At 33.8% G+C, this 21615-nt stretch overlaps 4 protein-coding genes, 1 non-coding gene and 1 pseudogene across 7 annotated transcripts; 3 read left to right on the forward strand and 3 right to left on the reverse strand.

Moving 5' to 3' along the window:
• Nucleotides 1-2709: 2709 nt before the first annotated feature.
• On the forward strand, nucleotides 2710-2782 carry TRNAR-CCG (transfer RNA arginine (anticodon CCG)). The gene has a single exon. It is a non-coding gene; the product is annotated as a tRNA-Arg (tRNA).
• Nucleotides 2783-3821: 1039 nt separating this feature from the next.
• On the forward strand, nucleotides 3822-4151 carry LOC133695614 (dolichyl-diphosphooligosaccharide--protein glycosyltransferase subunit 4A). Its single transcript, XM_062117521.1, has one exon. It carries the CDS (start codon nucleotides 3822-3824, stop codon nucleotides 3933-3935), a length of 114 nt encoding a protein of 37 aa, XP_061973505.1. The 3' UTR covers nucleotides 3936-4151.
• A 1996-nt stretch (nucleotides 4152-6147) lies between these two features.
• Nucleotides 6148-6263, forward strand: LOC133695615 (dolichyl-diphosphooligosaccharide--protein glycosyltransferase subunit 4B-like; annotated as a pseudogene).
• Nucleotides 6264-7413: 1150 nt separating this feature from the next.
• LOC133695612 (CASP-like protein 4C2) lies at nucleotides 7414-9118 on the reverse strand. The gene is made up of 3 exons (XM_062117519.1): nucleotides 8494-9118; nucleotides 7979-8114; nucleotides 7414-7874 (listed from the first exon to the last, which is right to left on the reverse strand). The coding sequence occupies exons 1-3, from the start codon at nucleotides 8700-8702 to the stop codon at nucleotides 7659-7661; spliced, it is 561 nt and encodes a 186-aa protein (XP_061973503.1). The 5' UTR covers nucleotides 8703-9118; the 3' UTR covers nucleotides 7414-7658.
• Nucleotides 9119-12129: 3011 nt separating this feature from the next.
• LOC133696622 (dephospho-CoA kinase-like) lies at nucleotides 12130-15850 on the reverse strand. Of its 3 annotated transcripts, none has more exons than XM_062118853.1 (4): nucleotides 15699-15850; nucleotides 13936-14092; nucleotides 13561-13706; nucleotides 12130-12743 (listed from the first exon to the last, which is right to left on the reverse strand). In XM_062118853.1, the coding sequence occupies exons 2-4, from the start codon at nucleotides 14041-14043 to the stop codon at nucleotides 12299-12301; spliced, it is 699 nt and encodes a 232-aa protein (XP_061974837.1). In that variant the 5' UTR covers nucleotides 14044-14092; nucleotides 15699-15850; the 3' UTR covers nucleotides 12130-12298. The 3 variants fall into 3 exon arrangements, with proteins under 3 accessions (XP_061974837.1, XP_061974838.1, XP_061974839.1); XM_062118854.1 differs by having other exon boundaries at nucleotides 13936-14165; nucleotides 15699-15837; XM_062118855.1 differs by lacking the exon at nucleotides 15699-15850 and adding an exon at nucleotides 15409-15689.
• A 1269-nt stretch (nucleotides 15851-17119) lies between these two features.
• Nucleotides 17120-20099, reverse strand: LOC133696306 (ubiquitin-conjugating enzyme E2 7). The gene is made up of 6 exons (XM_062118463.1): nucleotides 19845-20099; nucleotides 19635-19737; nucleotides 18942-19039; nucleotides 18735-18835; nucleotides 17642-17719; nucleotides 17120-17354 (listed from the first exon to the last, which is right to left on the reverse strand). Exons 1-6 carry the CDS (start codon nucleotides 19888-19890, stop codon nucleotides 17277-17279), a joined length of 504 nt encoding a protein of 167 aa, XP_061974447.1. The 5' UTR covers nucleotides 19891-20099; the 3' UTR covers nucleotides 17120-17276.
• Nucleotides 20100-21615: the final 1516 nt, after the last annotated feature.

The raw sequence follows: 21615 nt of genomic DNA on the forward strand, positions 1-21615 counted from the left end.
ATCCTAATATATACAATATTTATTTTCCATGAAGCAATACAACTGTTTAAAAAGGAATATTCATTCAAGTTAGTTGAGATGATATTATCAAATTCAAATTAAATTGTAATCCCTGGGCGACGGGGTCTGGCCAGGTAAGGTAGCGTCTGCAGTATGCGTGTGGTCACACAAGTGTTGACATTTCCTTGTGAGCTACCGGCATCGTGCATGGTTCAATTTCTTTATCTCAAAAGAATAAACAAGCTTGAAGCGCCTTCTTTATCACTCTTTCTCCCTTCTATTTACGCTCCAGGAACCCGTAGATGATTGCAGAGTTCAAGATCGATCATTGTTTACTGTGCAAGGTGAGTGGGGAGTTGGATTTCCCAAGGATCTGATCTCCCTTGAATTCTCTCCGTTCTCCCGTAAACTGTGTTTAAGAAAGTTGAATCTGATAACATGGTGAAAATTCTAAAGGGTCTGGATTTTATCGAGATTTGGCTGTGGAAATACCTTTTTTTACGACGGCGGTGCTTGTGGTTGAAGGGGCCTAGACATGATCGTTGTGGTTGAAGGGACCTAAACACGTAAAATCTACGACGGTTTTTTATTAATTCTTTAAGTTTGGAGGAGGATTTAGATGTTTTTATTAAATAAAAAAAATCCAGTTCTTTAAGTTTTTGTTAATTTTAGACGGGTTTTAGATCCTAAAACTCAATTTCACGTAGATGTTTGTTTTATGTGTGACGAGATTTACGGTCAGCGTGATATTATAACGGTGATTTGGGGGCAAAAAAATCATAACACACGCTATATGGCAGCCCTCTAATATTAACAAAAACTGCAAGGGTTGAAAGTGGGACACCTTTTATATGAACCTCTGTTTTTTCAATTTTTTTAAAAATGCATCAATCTAATTATATAAAATTAAAAATTAAATTAAAATATATATATATATATGACCCGCCCTAGATTTACAACAAATTTAATTTTGATTTAAAAGTTTATCTTATTTATTTTTCAGTTATAAATTAAAGAAAAGTATTAAAAAATTATTAAAAAAAAATAAAAATGATTGGTTGTTCCAATACCAATAATAAAAATAATCAAATTTTATATTAACAAATTTCACTTGATAAGAATAATTTCATGGTAGTAAGTTTTTTTTTTGATAAACATGTATAATAGAAAGAGATTAAGTTTCATTTTAATTTTTTTAATTTTGGTTTTTTATGTGATTTTAGAGTGTATTAAGATTAGTAAGTGATTCATAAAGACTTTTATGATACTTAATATATTTTGTAGACGGAAATGAATTGACGAGTGGATCTTATGATTTCTCAACCACTATAAAGGTAGTTAAAATTCAACCATCTAATAAGTGATTTAATGGCAAAAACTTGAAATTAAGGGGTTTGCTTCCCTGTGGTTTCAGGTTCGAGCCATGTGATTGCTAATATGATGGTCACTGGAGGTTTACATGGTCGTTAACTTCAGGGCCTGTAGTATTAGTCGAGATACACGCAAACTAACCCGGACACCAATATTAATAATAAAAAAATATATCAAGCTTCACATAGAAGGCTAAGCTTCGTACACCTCACTTTTTGCTTTCTTACTTTTTTAAAATAAGTCAAATAAAATTCTAATACAACCCTCAGCACAACATGAGAAGTAAGCACAGAATGTGGAAGTCTACCGAATTGAATAACACGGTCGTAAGCACAGACCAAGACCCACATGGCCATATGAAAAAAAAAAGGGAAGAGGATTTGATTTGATTTGATTTTACAAATTGCAAGAGGAAACTCGAGAGTTTAAAGTATATTTTTTAAAACAAGAGACGATGACGTCACATTATGAATCAAGTAAAAGAAAATATAATAATAATTAGCTGCTAGCTGGTGGAGGGAGACTTTATGAAGTCATGTAGCGGTAATTTTTGTGTTTGATAATGTGATATTAATTATTTTTAAAAGTATTTTTTATTTAAAAATATATTAAAATATTTTTTAAATTTATTTTTGATATTATAAAATTAAAATAATTTTAAAAAATAAAAAAATATTTTAAATAATTATTTTTTGAATTTTAGCCAATTTTCATTTAGTCGGGGAGCTAAAAAAAACTGAGTTAATTGAACTAATTTTCGAAATCCTTGCTTCATGAACAATAACATAAATTGTCAAATTTGATGTCAATCACAATCACCTTGGGCTTTGGATAATTGGAGAAAAAATCCAATCTCTTTCACGGGGCTTTTAATAAGAATGGGCCATTAAACCCATATAACACAAACGACCTATAGTCAAAACCCCATTGCCTTGCATGCATTCCAAAGCTGCCGCCGCTGCTAAAAACTGAGAGATCGCGAGGAAGAGACGGAGTCGAAGAGACCAGGAGAGAGAGCAATAACTCCCATCGTTTGAGATTCAGACACACTGTCTTGGCCTCCTCGCTTCAGATCAGCTGAAAAGGTATGTCATGTAATTTTCTCTTCTGTTCTCGACTACCGGTTTCTGCAACCGCAGTAGAGATCGTAGATCTATATGTTCCTGTTTAGTCATAACAAGTAATTGCATCGAAGTTATCTTTTTCTTCTTTTTAATTGCTTGAAATTTTATTGTGCTGCTGTATTTGCACGATTTTGCCCGGAGGAGAATACGATTGATATAGAATTCATTAAACATTGATTAATAATTCAAACAGTGAGAGTAAAAAATCACAAGTGATCGCATAGCGGAGTGGATATAGCGTTAGACTCCGGATCTGAAGGTCGTGGGTTCGAATCCCACTGCTATCGCATTCTTTCCCTTCATTTTTTTTATCCACTGTAATATTTTTTCTGGGTCCGTGAATGTTATTTGATCATGAATTCTGGAGTGCTCCCGTAATGGGAAACTGCATTTGATTGCGTGAAATTAGTAGCCGGTTGTAGAAAATTACAATTTGTTTGACTGTAGTTTGCATCTCATACATTGTTCTACGGAAATGGTAAATGCCGCTTCAGTTTGTTTCGGTTAGCATTGTTTGTGAAAGGGTTTGATGTTTGAAACTAGCTGATTCGATACATCCTTAGAGCATATGCATTAAGATATATTGGTCCTATTTAGCTGCACTGTCTGCTTAGAGTAAGTATAGGTGCTGATTTTTGGAGGCAATGCCTCTACAGAAACATGGAAAAATTGTGTTATAGTTAATATAAGAAATTAAACAATACATACATTTGAATCAAAGAAGCTGATAGATTTGGTTTCGGGTTGCAAGCAAATTACATCTGAGTATCAGAAACCTTCTTTAGTCTAAAAAGAAAGAATGTCAAACGCAATCATCTAGGTTGCTGTAAAGTGATAAGAACTGTGTCATGATACCAAATAGGCCTAGTTAGTGATGATATTGATGGGGTTTGATTAGCAGCTGCCAATTTTGATCTGCAGAGCATAATTGAATGGAGTAAAGTGATGACTGTGTCACATGTTTGTACTGGTTTTCTTTGTATAGATTGCTATCCATCTTGTTTATCACATGCTTGCATTTCTGGGATTGCTAAGATGTCGACAGGGAATATGATCATCTAAATGGATCTTTAAAGACCTTGATTACATCCATTTCCTTAGATATACGAATTCCCTCATACTCGTCTTTTGAAGAGTAAAACAAGAAGCAGAGAGGGAATGGAAATAGTGAATGCTACAGGGTTTTGAACTTAATGTCCTTGAGGTTGTCAACCTTGTGACCATAGTATAAAGAGCTTTTTGTGCAAGTCGGATAAAATCACAGACCTGTTGTTACAAACTTTTTTGTGTTGCTGATACATTTGGCTTTTATTTGTGCTTCTGCAGATGTTTGATGATCAAGATCTGGGTTTTTTTGCCAATTTTCTTGGCATTTTTATATTTGTTCTGGTGATCGCTTACCATTATGTGATGGCTGACCCAAAATATGAAGGCAACTGAAACTTGTGTGGTACACCCAAACAAGAGTCTTCATGATATTCAAACGGTGTCAAATTTAGCTTAACCATGATGAAAGCCTTAAATAGATTGCCTCCATTCCTTGATGTTTTGAATTTCTTTTTAAGGTTTTAGAATATATAGAATGTGTTCTTTACACTGTTGGATAATGTTATGCGATTGATGTGCAATATTTTACCCTGGTCAGTATGAACAAAATTCGCATCCTCCATTTAAGAGGTTTCATTGGATAGGGAGAGTGCGCAGGAGGACATTCCAGTAAAATGGGTTAATGATAGTTGCTAACTGCAGTCGTCAATTTTCGTAAAAAAAGTAGTTTAAAATCGAAGTGACTCCGTTTTCAGTATTTATAATGCGGACAGAAAGTTGAATGAATTGTTTTTTATTGGACGAGGCTTGTAATTGGCCATGGTGCGGCAACAGATAATCTTCCATAGCTCATAAGAAGAAGATAGTAAATATTATTTCTTTTCATGTACACAAAAAAATACCAGATTTGTACCTGTTTATCTTTGGACAAACGCATCACATATCACCAAAAAAAATAAAAATAATAATGCTAGGGGGTTATTTAAATTCAAAAGGGTGATTTCCAATATTCTTTCTAAAATATTATAAAATTATAGTAATCATCTAAAATCTTGAAAATAGTATCAAAAATTCTTTATATATCCAGAACATCTTTAATAGTAAGGGAGTGATTGAGCAATATTAGGGGTATTTGGCATGTAAAATAGGGTTTTTATAATATTCATTTAAATTTGAGTTTTTATATTATCTTCAAACTCTTGGATGATGATTATGATTTTATAATATTTTAAGGGGATTTTTGTTAAATGAAATAAAAAATCAGCGTGTTCTATAACTTAATATGATTATAACACCACAGGCAACTTGTGGCTGTAGTTTAGTGGTGAGAATTCCACGTTGTGGCCGTGGAGACCTCGGCTCGAATCCCAGCAGCCACAGTCATAAACTTTCTTACATGTTTTAATGCATTGACTTCTTATCGAGACTCGGCAATTCCCATTTCTTTCCTCGTCGAGAGATTAGCGGTTTAAACTTTCGTTCCCTGTTCTTTCGAAACTTCATGGGATTATACGAGCTGTGAGTTTTTCTTTCTTTCATTGTATTATTTAAGGATTCGCTTAAAGAAAACTACGGTTTTTTCATCCTGACTTTTAATAAACTATAGATTCTAGAAATAATATATGAAAAAAATTATGATATCAGTTCTTAAAATATTAACAAATACTTAAAAAGTCACAATCACAACTAAAACACAATTAAATTAATTATTTTCAAATGAACACTTAATTTTATTTCCTGTTTTGCTATATATATCCTTAATCCTTGGTGCATGCATGGCTATTTTCACTATCTCTTGCTTCACATTTCGTACGTTAAAATGGTGGCTTTGGCTGCTAACCATCAAACCATGAAAAAAAAGTAACTATTTAAAGGATGTTTATAATTATGGTGCATTGACTAAAGAATAATTTTTTTAAAAAATTATATTAAAATATTTTTTATTTTTAATATAAATGAATTAAAATTATCAAAAAATACTAAAAAATTATCAAAGCCATAAATGATTAAGCCGAGCTTAAGCCGGCTTTAAACCATTACCCAAGTAACCCCGAGCTTAAGCCGGCGTTGTGCTTAGCTGTGGGTTCTCTTCTGAGTTTTTGTTTGGAGGATTGATAATTGCTTATTTTCATCTATAGATGGTTATTTGATTTATCATGAATCTGTTGGTTAAAATGGAATGTGACGTCCAATGATGCTCTTAAGTTTTTTTGAAATTTTAAGGCAAATAATATTTTTGTCCAATCCAGTTTCTGCAAATTTCGCTATTGTGGTCTTGATTGAGCACTAGGATATGTTCTAACAGTAGTGCTTAAAAAACCGAAGGGAGTTGGTGGCAACTATTTGGTTTTGATTTTGAGTTTCAAAAATATTTTTGATAAAATTTAATTTTTTTGTTTTTTTATTTTAAATTAATATTTTATTTTTTGTATTTTTAGATGATTTTGATGTACTGATGTAAAAAAATAATTTTTTAAAAATAAAAAAATATATTATTTTAATATATTTCCAAGTGAAAAGTATTTTGAAAAACAACTATACTCGCACATCCAAACACAATATCAATTTCAGCCTACGCATTTCGCTTTTATTTATACCTCAACAGATGTTTGGTGATCAAGACCTGCGATTTTTTTTTCCAATTTTCTTGGCATCTTGATATTTGTTCTGGTGATAGCTTACCTTTTTGTGATGGCTGGCCTAAAATATGAAGGCAACTGAAATTGGTGGTGCCGTACACCCAATTAAGGGTCCAAGCGATAGTCAAACAGTGTCAATTTGTCCAGTTCGTCATTATGAAAGTTTTAAATAGACTTTTCAGGAGAATTCTTTAATGCTCCAAACTTGTTTAAGATTTCAGAAGATTAAATGTGTTGTTAGTGGAAAGGACAGTGGCCCTTCGCGGAGAAAACCGATTGCTCCACCATGCTGGATGTCTCCATGTGCTAAACATCCCTTATTTTACCCTCATTAGTGACAAAATCTGCATCGTCTTTGTATGATGGCGATCATGCTTCATTGGCCGAGGAGGGTTTCTCTCACGAGGTCTTGCCAGTAAAAAGGGTCTGCAACAGTTGCCACTTGTACTTGTAAATCTTCTTAAAATTAGATGGCTCTTGACGGCAGGTGATTGGGTTCTCTTCCAAGTGAATGCCCATTTTGTGATTTTTTTAATAAAAAATCTCAAATTATTCTAAGCAGCAGCACTGAAGCTTTCAATACCCATGGGGATCTTGATGTTCTTCTTCTTCTAGTGATTGCAGATGTCACTAAAAAGGAGGAACAAACAGTTGCAAGAGAATGTTTTCTTTAGATAAGGCGTCTAAAGCGACCACTGTGCTGCATATTTATATGGTGATTTTAGCCAACGGTTTTTGTATCGAATTTGGGCCAAAATGTCACTGCCCGTATGATTGTTCCTCGGTTTGGTAAGAATATTAATAGCATTGTCATGAAGCTTCGGCACTTTTTATTTTTTGCGGCTCAGCCTTGTCTATTTTAAAAAAAAATTAAATTTTTTTATGTTTTTAAGTTATTATAATATTATAGTATCAAAAATAAATTTTAAAAAAATTATATTCTCATATTCAAGCGAAATAATCTTTACCACGATATCAAATCCTGCATCCATCGTACCTATCCTCTTTATATATATATATATATATATATATATATATATATATAAGTGAATACAGCATTCGAATGTGGATTGTGAAATGCAGTGTAAAATCCGAACAAGATGAATGTTGAGATAGAGAAAAAAACAAGAGCAGTGCCCGGAATTCACATGCCATGACGGGGAAAAGAGGACATGAAAAGAAATCCGAGTGGTCGTACACTAAGCGCTTAGCTCAGGGTCCTGACAAAAACCTTATTCAAACAGAAGATTAAATTAGCGAGGAATCCAATAATACACAAACCCATGTACACAGTATTAAATGTACTATAGAACATCATCATCTCTGCCACAAACATAAACATCAAAGGCAGACAGACACGCAAATCAATCTCACACAGTAAAAACGTGAAATTGCTCACACGCTTTCCCAAAATATTCCCTCATTGTCTGTCCAATCTTATTAATCTCATACAGGATTAACCTAATCTACTATTAATCTAAACATAAAAACGAGAGCCGTTGATTATAAAACAAACCACCCGAAAACCCGAAAACAGGGACGAGATGCCCAAAAACAAAAACCCGGCGAAACCCAAAACAATCGCTATATCAGATTGCACACAGAACGCTTTGTTATCCGTACACGTGTCTTTCAGTGTCCTCGCCAGCTCCGTACCCGCTGTGTTCGCTGACAATAGCAGGAACGCAAACACCTGCACCACACACACACACCATCAAAACTCTCTCACTCACTTCAATACGCAAGCGTATACGTACGGACGGACGGGCAGAGGGATACGAAAACGTGTACGTATACCTGGTCGTGGCCGAAATCGAACCAGACTTGGCAGATTTCAGGGAAGAGCGTGGCATTTCTTGAGATTTCCCAGACGGAAGCAGCCATCTCGAATAGAGAGTATATGGCGACGATCGCATTCGCAGCGAAAACGTATCTGTCAACATGTTTTAAATAATTTCAGGAAAGTTTTTTTTTTTTTTTTTGATAAAATCAACACTGTTCTTTTCAATACATGTAAAAATTGTCGGGGAAGTACTTGGGTCAAATGATAACAAATAAAAATCTCAAACAATTTTAAACTTTATCAATAAATTTCTGAAAAAGGCATAAAGCGGGAAGATATAATTTGAAAAATAAAATAAAAATTGAATTAAAAGCATAATTTTCAAACTTGAGGAAACACCCTTTTGATTCCTTGCATTTTCTTTCTGACAAACCAAACAGTAATTTACAGTAAATAATTGGACTTAGGAGGAAAAAAAAGAGTGAATTTTGTGATGTGTATATATATATATATATATAGAGGTAGATACCTGAATGCGTCAAAATTGTACCAATGAAGGGAATCAGATCCTCTAGAGTTTGTGAGCATGAAAACAGCAGAGGCAAGCGAGAAGCAAAAGGCAGCGAATCGAAAAACAAGAATGAGTGAGTTGAATCGTTTCAGCTTCTGTACTGACACGGTGGATTGGAAGTGTTGTTGGGTGTCACCGCCGCTACGGTGGGGCTGTGGAGACCGCATGACTGTTGGTGGTACTGCTGGTAATTACTTTCCGGTTAAAGAAATAGGGCGGAAGGGGGGGAGAAGTCATGAGAGAGGAAAGGGGTGAAGAAGGTTGTTGTCAGGGATTGATTGTAAGGTAGACACGGAGAAATTGAGGTGGGGATTGAGAGGAGGAGAGTTGTTGAAGTCACGAGACATGACATGGGCTTCAATGTTTCATGGAGAGAAAGGACTGAGAGGAAGCTAACGTGGAGAGAAGGAGAGGGAAAAAACCTGAGCAATGTTTGGGGTTATTTATGGATAAAGGGGTGATTACAAGTTAGAAGAACAGTACTAGAGAAGGCGCCGATCAGGCTTTGGGGAGAGATTATTGAGAGAGTTTTTGTTTGTTGATTTGGCTCGGCCAAGGGAGAAAAGGACAGAGTGAGAAGAGAATAATTTATTTATTTTTTAAAAAAGAAGAAGCACAGCAGCCAGACAGGAAGCAGGGAGTCAGAGTCTGCTTTAACTTTCTTTTTTCTTCTTTTCTGCACACCATCTTTTCGTTTCAAAATCCTTGTTGCTTTTTTATCCTCCGCCCCTTGATCTACATCAGGCGATAATTGCACTGCAAGCATTCCAGTTCTTTATATTTCTTGTTCGAGTCTTCTGATCAAGTTTTTTTTTTTGGTCGAAATTCTTTGCCTCTAACTACTAAATTATGATCTTGCCCTTTTATTTCCGGGAAGGAACCTTTCCTTCCTTTCGAATTAGTGAATATCTGAATTATCTTTGTATCTAATTAAGAGGTAGGAAGAAGAGGGGAGCAATGTAATATGGGAGGGAAAGCTCATTCGAATAAAAGGACGAAATCATAATCTAATAATCCAGAGCAAAAGGCACTTCATCAGATAACGGAGCAATATATAGTAATTGGATAGAGAATACTTGTTTGAAAAATTGTTCTGCTTGAAACAAAAATAAAAATAAAATTCATATTGTGGATTCAAAAAATGGAAAGAGTTGCTGTGCTTATAATGTAATTATCCCATTTACATTATAATGATTCACGGTCTTTTATGGACTGTGTTTTTCACTGTATTTCAACCGGATTTCAACCAGAGTTTTATATATTTTTTAATTTTAAACTTGGATTTTAAATTATTTTAATATATATATATATATAATATTTAACGTATTCTCTAAAAAAAATATTTTAAAAAACAACATTTACTTTTATCTCAAATAACCCCGAAACATCTCGAAACATTTTGCTTCTACAAATTCACAGAAGCAACCATTGAGATTGGCATTGAGACAAGTGAGTTAGATATTTGTGGATCGGCTTATTATTGCTCGTGTATATCTGCTTCTTCTTCTTCTTGGTATGTTTTTGGATGAATTGAGATTGGCATTGAGACAAGTGAGTTAGATATTTGTGGATCGGCTTATTATTGCTCGTGTATATTTAATATTTATCTTGTGTTATTTGCTCACTTGACAATGGAAACTCACCCATAAATTATATTTTCTTTTCAAGTGGTAATAAGTGATGGATATACGTGAACTCGTAAATTCAATCATTTCAATGCTGCGTTGTTAGAATTCATGGTGCTTTCTTTTTCTAGCCGTTTGGGCTAAGATTCGGCTTGCCAAGACTCTCTTTCCTCCCCTCGTATTTTTTTCTCTCCTTTTCTCACCGCAGGGCCTATACAAACCAAGCTCGAGTCACACCCCTTGATATGTTTTCGAGCTCGAAGAAGTTTGAACATGTAACTGCACCTCTTTCACGCACATAAAATTTTTTAAGTTTTGTTTATAAATTCTTGACAAATATATAGAACTGACACCACATTTTTAGTCACATTTTAGTCAATGGTTATAGTGCAAATACCATCATATTTTTCTATTTGTCTCATATCTTCTCTATGATTATTTTTTGTTGGTATAACACTGACAATCACCGAATTATCTACCAATAACAAATCAGGTTTATTGCAAACGTGAACACTTATCTTTTCACCGATTAATTTTTGTACAAATTTTTATATTTCGAGATGAGCTGATATGACTAAGGTCTATAAATACTTTAGGTCATTAAATAAACATGACAACTTTTCACATTTAACACTATTTGATCTAAAATATTCACTCTTACATATATTTTATTTCTCATATATTTATTAACTTAAGATTAAAAAAATCTCTTTTTCAACAAAATATTTGTTTTTTCAAGTGAATTTTTAGTTACCCGTCAAGCTCAAGCTCATGTACAAAGCTTATATTTAAGTTCAAATCTAAAACCACAACAGGTAAAAAGTTAAATTTTCGTGTGAAGTTTTTTTATAACTTAAATCAATAATAAACTTAAAAACTTCCATGGTCATTTGTATGATGAATTTTGAAAACAAGAGCAATTCTGGTAAATATGAATTATGTTTTGAGACTCGCTGGCCTTGATCATCACGGGGCATTGTGCTTTGCTTATGGAAGTTTGACAAAGATGGTAGCTGACTGATTGATTTAATCTTTGGCACATGGGTATAAACCGTCACCTAGCCTATGATATGATATATTGGTTATAGATTAAGTGAGTTAATGGATGTTGATTTGAGTAAATGTTATTTAATTTTATTTTATTTTTAAATTGAGATAATATTATTTTGATTTTTTTAATTGGATCAATAATATTACAAATTGATCGACATAAATCAATTAGATTTGATCAGATTAATTTCCAACGAGTTTGATATGAAACTTTGCTCGGGCTAGGATCTAGATCAGTGAATCATTGGGTCGATCCACATGACAGACCAAGTTTAACTTTGATAAATTGTATGGTAAATGATTTATTATATCCTGATTGGTTTTGGAGACATTTTAGCTGTGCTCTGCATGTGTGGAATGATTTTTCGATGCGTTGGTGCGAGTAAAGAGAAGAAGAAGTTAATCTGCTTTCTTTCTAGTTATTTAGAGATTAGTGAAACATAGAAGTGACAAGTGAATTTATTTATAAATAATGCACGCTGAAAATGTTAAGGTGGAGCTGAAACTCTGCGAATGAATTTCATTTTTATCAGGGGAACGGCAGCACCCATGAAATTTTACGTTCTAAGAGGATTTAGTTTTTGTGTTGGGATCGGGATAGCTAGGAAGCATCTTCGAGGGACTAAAACTCATGTACTATTGTAGTATCTACAGCTTAGGACGAAACGAAACACAGCATAATATATTTGGATAAAGTGTCACGAGAGATTAATCAAGTCAGAGTCATTTAATATTAACAAGTCTATCAAATTAATCAAAAAAGGGAAAAGCTACCCGCCTTCTCTCTTTTTTCTACCTCTACCAAAAACCCTAACCATATACTATGACTTATTCAGTACTTTGCTTCAATACCTAGTAATTATTTTCTCACTTTTCAATCCATTTTTCTTTTGCTTTTTGGTCTATAATCATTCAAAGATTAAGGAGCAAAGGAAACTAATGGCGAACAAGACCAATCAATGACATTAGCATGGGTGGGTTAAGGATAAAAAGCACTATCTTGTGCGTATCTCCATTAAATAAATATATTTCTAAACAAAACGGGAAACACATGGCAAATGTCAAGCAATAGAAATTAAGAATTTCGACTATAATTTGCTAAGAACATTTTTGCCAGCAACAACTCCGATAATAATGGACGCAAGAGCCGAGAAGGCTCCCTGTCTTGAAAGCCAGAATTCAGTCCACGTCAAAGGCTTTGTAACCTGGACTAATACCTTCTGAAACTGCTCCTCCAGGTCTTCTAAGGTGCCAGAGTTATCAATGACAATGTCAGCCTTGGACCTTTTCAAATCCAGAGCCATCTGAGCGTTTGTTCTGTTTCTGGCATCTTCCTCATTGATTCTATCTCTTGCCATGAGTCGCTGAAGCTGTGTTTCAGTGTCAACCCAAACAACAACAATGGGTTTTGTCCACTTATCCATCCTGGCTTCAAACAACAAAGGAATGTCTAGGACAATTACCTTACAACCCTTCAACCACAACTTTAAAATTTCCCAAAAGATGCCAGAGGATATAAAAGGAGCCAAAAGCCTGAAAGTATTCAATAGGCAAAGCATTAGAAGGAGCGTAACATGCAATTCTGTGACATTGTTCCATATAACACCATCACAATCTAGAATCCACTAGCAAATTTAGGCATGGCCACTAATGCTCCTTTTTTTTTGGCATAATACCCCAGACATAGAGAGATAATGAGATTAAATGCTCGATATAAGCAGGTCAAATCAAGTCACGGGTACTATAACTTCAGGGGTATGACTTCACAATTCAAAGGAAATTTCTTTAAGACATAAAATCTGCTTGATGAGCGTGAACTGAGTTTACTTTGGCAGGCAAAAATGACATGTTAACCTCATGCTTCTTCATAAAATAAAATCAGCTCATATTTATATATCTTCTAATGATTATTTTCTGTCAATAAGCAACCAATTAAACAGTACCAATACGACTAAACAAAGAATTTGGTTCCTATCTCACTTGATAGACCAGGAAAACTGATGCAAACCATGCTTTGCATGCTTCCTCAATCTATACATTGCAACTCAAGCCAAAAGAATGTGCATTTCCACAGAGAAATTTAATATATTCTTTCATGTACAAGTTGAGCCGATCTAAATTAGAGCATAGACATGAAAATATGAAAAACTTGAGATGATGTCATTTCATTAAACATTCAGTAAATCCAGTTTTGCAAGCTACGACTTAAAAATTAAAACACAGCCATTCTCATTCTTTTCAATAATTTGTTTCATACATATATTATATTCTATTCCATATAGTCCGAATGATATAAATATAACATATTTGTTATTCATCAAACACACATTCGCCACTAACTAAACTGTACCTATTGAGAAGCTGGCGCTTCCCAGGATCAGAGAACACAATCTGGCCCAGTTTTGGCCTATTAACTTCCCCGTTAGCTTGCAATATGTCCTCTCCAAACGCTGCAACTACCCTCTTATATCCACCAGCACCTTTCTTCAGTACATCCTGCAATCCATTTAATTCATGACACCAACTGAATCCGCTTTGAATAATTCTTTTAAGTAGCCATGAACAATTATAAAATTTGACAGTTTTGCCCATGAAACTGATGCAAGAATCAGATTATGCCATCCAAAAAAAGGAATCATTTGTCAAAATTACCAAATGATGAGATATATATGTAATGCAACCAAAGGTAAAGATAAGAAAGAAAGAAAAAAAAGGGAATACTCACCCTAGCAACTATATCAGCGTCAACGACAGGAATGTCATGGGACTTGAAAAGATTAGAGACAGTACTCTTTCCCGACGAGATTCCACCTGTCAATCCCACAATCCTCATTTCCACTCACTCTATTTTTGTACTGTCACTGATCTTCCTGTCCTTATGCCTGCACAGATAGGTAGATATATGTAATTACTTAAGTGGCATCATTTGGGTCGCGCAAGAATGCGGTTCCACTTCTGCAATCACATAAACATATAGGATTATTTTCAAGCATGCTATCATTACTTGAAAATCAACTCTAACTTTAAGAAATTCATTTCAATACATACTCAAAATAACATGATATGATGTTTATTAGTTTCAATCTATAGGCCTTTAATAAATATAACCATGAAGAAATATTTTGGATGCCTCCAATTTTATCTCTAACTTTTTTATTCCAGCCTCATCACCTGCCCAGCTAAAATGGATGATAAGGAAATGACAGCACTATGTGCCTAATAGTCAAGGTTACAGGCTAAGGGTTCAAATTAAATGCAAAAACAACAAATGTGCAGCGCTGGGAGTTCAAAGTTCAACCAAAGAGGTTGCATGGGTAAGAAGCACATCATGTAGTATTACACTAAGATGCAACAATCAATTTTACATTTCTATATACATGTGAAAGAACAAACTCAAGTGTGCTGGAGTTCCAACCATGTGTTTCATTGCAGCGTGGCAATGAAGGCATTCGGTATAGGTAAACAGTAAACAATGTTGCACATACTCCAGTCACTGGTTCAACATGTAGGATATTTAGTTATCAACTATATTGACATAGAAATGCAACTTGCAGGTTGGAACATGTTGGAGGCCAACATGATCCCAGCTTTTTAAGTTGATTTTTTGTGAAGCCAAACCAACCATAAACTAAGGTTGGTTAACATAGTGTCTAGAGTGCATATGCAGTACAACAAATGTGCGGACAAAATGAGTCAGATGTGGATTTCCGATCCCAATTCTGGCTCCATGCCTAAAATGTTCTGATGTGTGTGCTATGGCTCGTTTGATGACAGGTCCATAGCATCTAAATTCAAGATTGGAGAAAATAAAATGGACACAAAGCAGCACCCAGTTCCCCAGTACCAAATATAAGAATCATAACCCAACCTACTCCTAATTTCTTTCAGGATTCAGTAAATAAATGCAAAGCAGAAGTCTTGGGAGCAAGTGTTCAACTTCTGTATTCAGTTTATGCTTACTAATGTCATACTCTCTCTCATGCCACTCAACAAAACCAACTCAGCACCTTCAATTAGTGAACAATTTGCACAAAAATGACAAAGCACACCCAAGAAGCTCAAAATCTCAGACCCAGATTTCATAAAACAAACCCCACATGAGCACAAACACTTAATACAATACAAGATGCAGTCTCACTGAGTATAATAGTAGAACCGTGCATTGGCGAAAGAAAAGAATGACACCCATTTAACTTGCCCGATTTTGAATAACTACAAGCCATAGCGTTCCACGAAACAACTGTTCGTGCTGGCATTTTATCGAGCAGGTAGAGAGAAATGTTCAGTAGTCCAATTTTCGCATATGGAGTTATTGCAATGTTTGCAGGAACTATTTTGGTGTTTGGTAACGGGTCGTTGGTTTCTCTAAGAGCATATTCAGTTTATTCAACATCAAAAGCAAAAATCTCCTCACAAAAAAAAAATCTCTACCAACCATTAAAATAGTAGCGGGTATTTAACCACAGAACATGAAGGAGAGAAGCTTACTGGAGTGGAGGAGGATGAGGGAGAGGAGTGGGATGCTTGGAGGGTTTAGCCAATAAATATTTGAGGAACACAGTAGTGAGATCAGACACAAAGCCCGAGTTACGGTCGCCGGAACTTGGGAGAGCCAGAGAGGGCTTTTTCGTGATTCGCATTTAATAGGAAGGAGGGTAAACTTCATTTTCGTCCTTATAAATTTACCAAAGTTCAAGTCCCATCTCTGTTTTGTTTAAATTTCCTAATGGCAACCTTTTAATATCCAAAAGTTTCGATGTTATCCGACCTAATTTCCTGAAGACATTTTAAAAACTAAAGTTTTTATACCAGGCCTGATTTCGGCTGGTGCAAGAATCTGGCATCGGACCATATTTATGATAAAAACTTTTCGCTCTTATTTATTACTCCCTCCTTCCTAATGTCCATAATTGGATATTGTACTATTAATCAAAATATCATTTATTATTATTTTGTCTGATGTAAGTTTTCAATACTATTCATGGTTGAAGATAATGTTGGAAAATTAAAGAAATTGTTAATAAACACAGTAATACTTTATTTAAGAAAAAAATAGAGTTAGAGAAATATAAAAACCAGTACATCCAATTCAAATCCAATATTTCTAGGTCTAGAAAACTAGTTTTTTTTTAATTTCTTTAATTTCTTTTTACAAGTTTTTCATTGTTTCTGAATAAAAAAAATGAACAATATTTTTTTTCTTTTATATACAATAACTTTCGTGTAACGTAAAAAGTTTAGTTTTTTCTTTATGTTAATATCATTAATTTATTTTTATTATAAATATAATATAATTTTTTTAATTAACAATATAAATTTTTCATGATAATTTTTAATTTGAATGAAATAAAATTAGTATTCTATAATTAGATTATCACAAATATAAAATATTAAAATAATTATTATAAATTATAATTTTATTTTCTTATAAAAAATAATTACAATCTTGATACATTTTGTTTTTTTTTGAAAAAGAATTCTTTATTTTCAACAAATAAACAATTTTCTCAAATTTTTATTGGAAGACAAAGACTGAGAAAAAAATATAGTTTTTTATTACCAAACACAACCATAATTTTTTCATGTGTTTCATTTTTTTAAAAAAAAAAAAGACATTCCGAAATAAAAACGTAGACAAACAATAATATATATATATATATATATATATATATATATATTATTATTATTTTTTTTTTTTTGTGTAGCTTGAACTCGAGGGTTGGGCGGAGAGGGGGAGGAAGCGCTCTCGCCAAAGGCAACTGTCAAAATCAAGGCGTACACATCTTGACATCCGGTGGTTGAATAAAGCAGAGGAAATGCATGACGTTGATCGATTTCAACATAACGAAATTCAAACCAAAAGATATAAAGAAACAGAACGGGTTCATGCAAGTTCCAGAACAGCCAAGTTTAAACCAAAACATGAATATCTAAGACCGATGATTGTCACTCAAAACATGTGCACAAAGAGTTTGGTTATAATGGATTGAGAACAAAAGGTGAACGGAATTCTACAAGGTACATTGCTTGTCTCTCTTGAATACAGACACCAGAAGCGCTGCAGCATTACATCATTTCTTGCGACTTCCTCACGCATCGGCTTACTTTCTTCTTGAACTCATCCCTGTTCTCTCTCCATTGTTTCTGAAGTTGCTCGATTACAAAAATGTTAAAATGTAAGCGTTGAATTTATGTGCGTCACTAGCAAAATATAAAATGCAGCCCACATTCATCACTAAATATTTAATGGTGCCGCTATACACAATGCAATAAGATGTAGTTGCCTGCACTGCTAATTTTGAAACTTCTTGTGAAAACATATATTTTTTCCACTTCAATCTCAAAAATTTCTCAAGAAAAAAAGACGGTGAAAATAATGGTCCATGAACTGGTACATGTTCATGGACAAACAAATAATTATATACACCTACCGCAGCATCAACATTTGCAGGAGACTCGTCATTAGGACTAGAAAGCATTGATATGATGCTCAAAACAATGCTTTCAACCTGCAAAAAACAGGACACTAAATAAGAAAGGTTTATAAAAAAGATGAACTCAACCAAAATAAGGCACAACACCAAGTAAAATGTTTGGAGCCTAATTGGCCTCTACCACACTGTGTTGTGCAGTCCTGAGTTGTGAGGTGAAACATACAGAGCTATTTGGTGATCAGCACAATACAATTACAAGCTGTGCTTCTTGTTCTTTTCAATCGGAATACATCAACTGATATTTTCCTTTGGCAAGTGAAACATGTTGAGCTTTTCAACTAGTGTTGTCTAAATTTTAATAGTCATATTGTCTATTTATAAAGCCAAAATGATCCCCTCACTCCATGCACTCGAGTTTAAATCCTTCATCATGCTATTTACTGACACTACCACCTTTGCTGGCTTCTCTCTACAGTGAAGAATGGAGAAACTTGGAGTTGCATAATAGGCTAAACGATATTAATCAACCAGCCTAAGTGATCTATTGTAACCTAAAGCTGTCCCAGAACCCAAAAAAAACACATGATCTGGGCTAGAATTGAGCCCCTCGTAGCTGTGTTGCTTTTAAGTCTTGCAGTCACCTCAAGTTTCAGTTATAAAAGATGCTGATCACTGAGATGCATTGCCAATCCAAACCACCATCACATGGTCACCACAAAGTGGATTGGAATTATGCATAAATGCAAAGAGCTACCATTTCTATATCTCTCTCTCAAATATTCATCTTTATCCAAGACAAACCTGTAATTCAGAAGAGCAAGTTACAAATTGCTTGTCCAGACAATTGCAGCCTTCTTAGGGAGTCGAAAAAAGCATATCTAAAAAAAAACCCGAGTATAGAAAGCGCCTATCCTCTTTGCAACTCCTAGTGTTTACACCAATATGAACAGAGGAAAAAAACAATTCTGAACTGAACTTCCACTCTGGATAATAGGATAAAGAAAAGGCAGCAAAAAACAAGCACCATATTTATAAAAACTGCAAGCAATTTAATAGATGCAGTAATATAAAACATCAAAGAATCACATACTGTATGAACTGGACTCCAGCGCTCAGTTGCAAGCTCATAGCCATTTGGGTCGTCACCAGGTGGATGAAGAATTGATATGCAAACTTTTCCATCAGGGTAAACTATGGTTCAGAGACAGCAACATTTTAGTAGTTTTCCATTTCAATGGCACGGACACAGAATAGCGCACGCACGCACAAATATAATAAAGAAAGAAAAAGCACCCACCATTTGGATGCCACACCTCCGAGGTAAACCTGACAGTTGGAGGACTGACTGGATAATTCTGTGGAAAGCTCATGATGGCATTGAAGAAACCCCCTTCACTGTGACATGAGAATAAGTTGTTAATAAACAACACAATGTCACCTTTAATTGTAAGAGCATATTATACAACAAATTTGAATGCTACTAAAAGCTCTGCATATAATTCTCAAGAACAAAATACATCCAAGATTTGGTTCCAAACTAGTCGGGGTACAAGTAATTGGACCAGCCTATCAAGTTACCAGAAAGCACTGGAATGAAACAAAGCAGAAGACTCAAAATCAATTAAAAACTGAATGCATTCATAGCTTAATTATGTTCAGCTGATAATCCAATTGATTAAAGAAAATCTAACAGGCTCAAGAACAACATATTACCAGTCAGCCATTACCAAAACCTTTAAGTAAACTTCATAGAAAGAAATCCAAAAATAATTACTGAAAATCAGATAACAAGAAAGGTCCAGACATGAAAAGGAGCCTTTCATAGCATCATCGCGATTAATAAAAACCCTTTAAACCAAATTCAAACCCGAAAAGCAACACAAGATTTTAAAACCAATTACTAAAATAAAATAAAAAGGTGTAGCCCTAGAATCTGTTAAAAAAAACAAAAGAGAGAAAAAAAGAACTTAAAGAATGGATGAAAACTCACTATAAGGTATCGGGGGGGCCTATAATTGTAACGCTCCATTCAAACACGTTGGTTTCATCAATCAAACCAGCAGAGAATCCGTCGACTGGGTTCTTGCATAGATCTACAAAATCAATAAACAAAAAAATAAATAAACCATCAAAGATTAAAACTTTCTACGAAAAACAAACAAAACCCAAGCAAAAAAAGGATTGATGTGGGGTTATTAACCTCTCAGCTGCTTTTGCAGGAGAAGACTAGCTTGAGAAGCGGCCATTGATTCTTTATTTGATTTGAGCTACGGATAGGGAGAAAGGCCGTAATAGAAGGGAGGGAAAAAAAATAGAAAAATGAGAGGAGTGAAGTGTAAATCTATTTGGTTTAGGAATGCGGGTATGGGGTTTTAGTTATTTAATTATTTATTTATGTAGAGGAGAGGAGGAGAGGAGGAGATGAGCAAGGAGATTTTGACTTCACAAGTTGGATACTTTTCCTGTTTCAAAATTGAAACTTATGATGTGACCTGGAACATTCTAGGTTATTTGCTTAGAGTTTCTAATGCACTTTTCCTTGGGGTGTATTAGTTGATACCTGGAATTGTGATTTAATTGTGTTTTTGATGATTTTTTTATTTTTTTAATTTTAAATTAATTTATTTGATTTTTAGATCATATTTATATGCTGATATTAAAAATAAACCTTAAAAATTTTAAAAATATACTATTTTCATATATTTTACAGTAAAAAATACTTTGAAAAACAACTTATATCACACTTCAAAACAGGTTTTTAATCAATATTTGTTTGAGATTCACCACACTCTAAAATAGGCCTTTAGGTAGTGTTTGTTTGAGGGATTGTATCTTGCTTTTTAGATTTTTTTAATATTTTTTAGTTTTATTTTTTTTAGTATTTTTAGATAGTTTTAATGTACTGATGTTAAAAATAAAAAAATTATTTTTATTTATTTTCAAGAAAAAAACACTTTAAAAAACAACCCACCACAATTTCAAACACGTTTTTAGGAGGTATTTAAAAGTGTGATAGCGATTGCTTTTCACTCGGAAATGCATAAAAAAATATTTTTTTATTTTTAAAAATTATTTTTGATATCAATATATTAAAATGATTAAAAAATTAATTTTAAACAAAAAAAAAATTTAATTTTATCAAACCTTGTTTGGAACGTAATATCAAGCTCGCCTTTTAATAAAAGAGAGTTATAATATTTTAATAATGTAAATTAATTTGAGCACGTGCATAGCAATGAAGTGCCATCATCTATTCGTGTAAATTGAGGTGATTATTTTGAGCTTTGATTATTTAGTTATTTACCATACTATATTTCAATAACCATGTTTTTTTTTAATTAGTTTTCGGTTGGATTTATTTTCACATGGATTTAAAATAATCCGTCTATGTTTAAATTGATACGCATCTTTAAAAAAATCCATGACATTTTTTTAAATTTAAAGTTGAGATGATAACTTGGAAAATCAATTTACATACTTATTAACTGTATGGTTTAAAGATATTCCAAGCTAACGACCGTTTTACAGTCAAAACCAAAATAATTGGTCACGAAGAAATATAAGAAAACGAAAGCTACCCTTATCCTTTGTAGATTCATTGCTGCCTCTGCATAGGTGAATTATATGCATGTCGAGATATCATTCCCTTTGTTGTAACCCAATTTTGGATCCACCAAGATTTTCTTGAATGTTATTTTATTTCTATTATTATTTATAAAAAATCCAAAACAATTAAGAAAAAGTTTAAAAATTCAAAAATATACTTTTCTCAAGTCAACCACATCTTTCCATCAAAACCGAGTCCACCGAGTCAATACGGGTCAAACCATGTCGACCAGGGTAAAAAATGAGTTTCGGACCGTTTCGGGTCAAAACCGAGTCCACCGGGTCAATACGGGTCAAACCATGTCGACCAGGGTAAAAAATGAGTTTCGAGTCGTTTCGGGTCAAAACCGTCATTTTTGGTCAAA

This window comes from Populus nigra, chromosome 6 (genome assembly GCF_951802175.1).
Source record: "Populus nigra chromosome 6, ddPopNigr1.1, whole genome shotgun sequence".
In the NCBI taxonomy this organism is placed as follows: Eukaryota; Viridiplantae; Streptophyta; class Magnoliopsida; order Malpighiales; family Salicaceae; genus Populus; species Populus nigra.

Coding starts and splice junctions, on each gene's coding strand:
- LOC133696622 (XM_062118853.1), bottom strand. CDS start 14,043: ATGAGGATTGTGGGATTGACAGGTGGAATCTCGTCGGGAAAGAGTACT. Junction 13,707..13,935: donor ACGCTGATATAGTTGCTAGG/GTGAGTATTCCC, acceptor AATGGATTGCAG/GATGTACTGAAGAAAGGTGC. Junction 12,744..13,560: donor AAGCGCCAGCTTCTCAATAG/GTACAGTTTAGT, acceptor GAATACTTTCAG/GCTTTTGGCTCCTTTTATAT.
- LOC133696306 (XM_062118463.1), bottom strand. CDS start 19,890: ATGGCCGCTTCTCAAGCTAGTCTTCTCCTGCAAAAGCAGCTGAGAG. Junction 19,040..19,634: donor GGCCCCCCCGATACCTTATA/GTGAGTTTTCAT, acceptor CTCATGTCACAG/TGAAGGGGGTTTCTTCAATG. Junction 17,720..18,734: donor GCTGGAGTCCAGTTCATACA/GTATGTGATTCT, acceptor TGTTTTTTGCAG/GTTGAAAGCATTGTTTTGAG.
- LOC133695612 (XM_062117519.1), bottom strand. CDS start 8,702: ATGCGGTCTCCACAGCCCCACCGTAGCGGCGGTGACACCCAACAACAC. Junction 8,115..8,493: donor TACAATTTTGACGCATTCAG/GTATCTACCTCT, acceptor ACATGTTGACAG/ATACGTTTTCGCTGCGAATG. Junction 7,875..7,978: donor TCGATTTCGGCCACGACCAG/GTATACGTACAC, acceptor TGTGTGGTGCAG/GTGTTTGCGTTCCTGCTATT.
- LOC133695614 (XM_062117521.1), top strand. CDS start 3,822: ATGTTTGATGATCAAGATCTGGGTTTTTTTGCCAATTTTCTTGGCATT.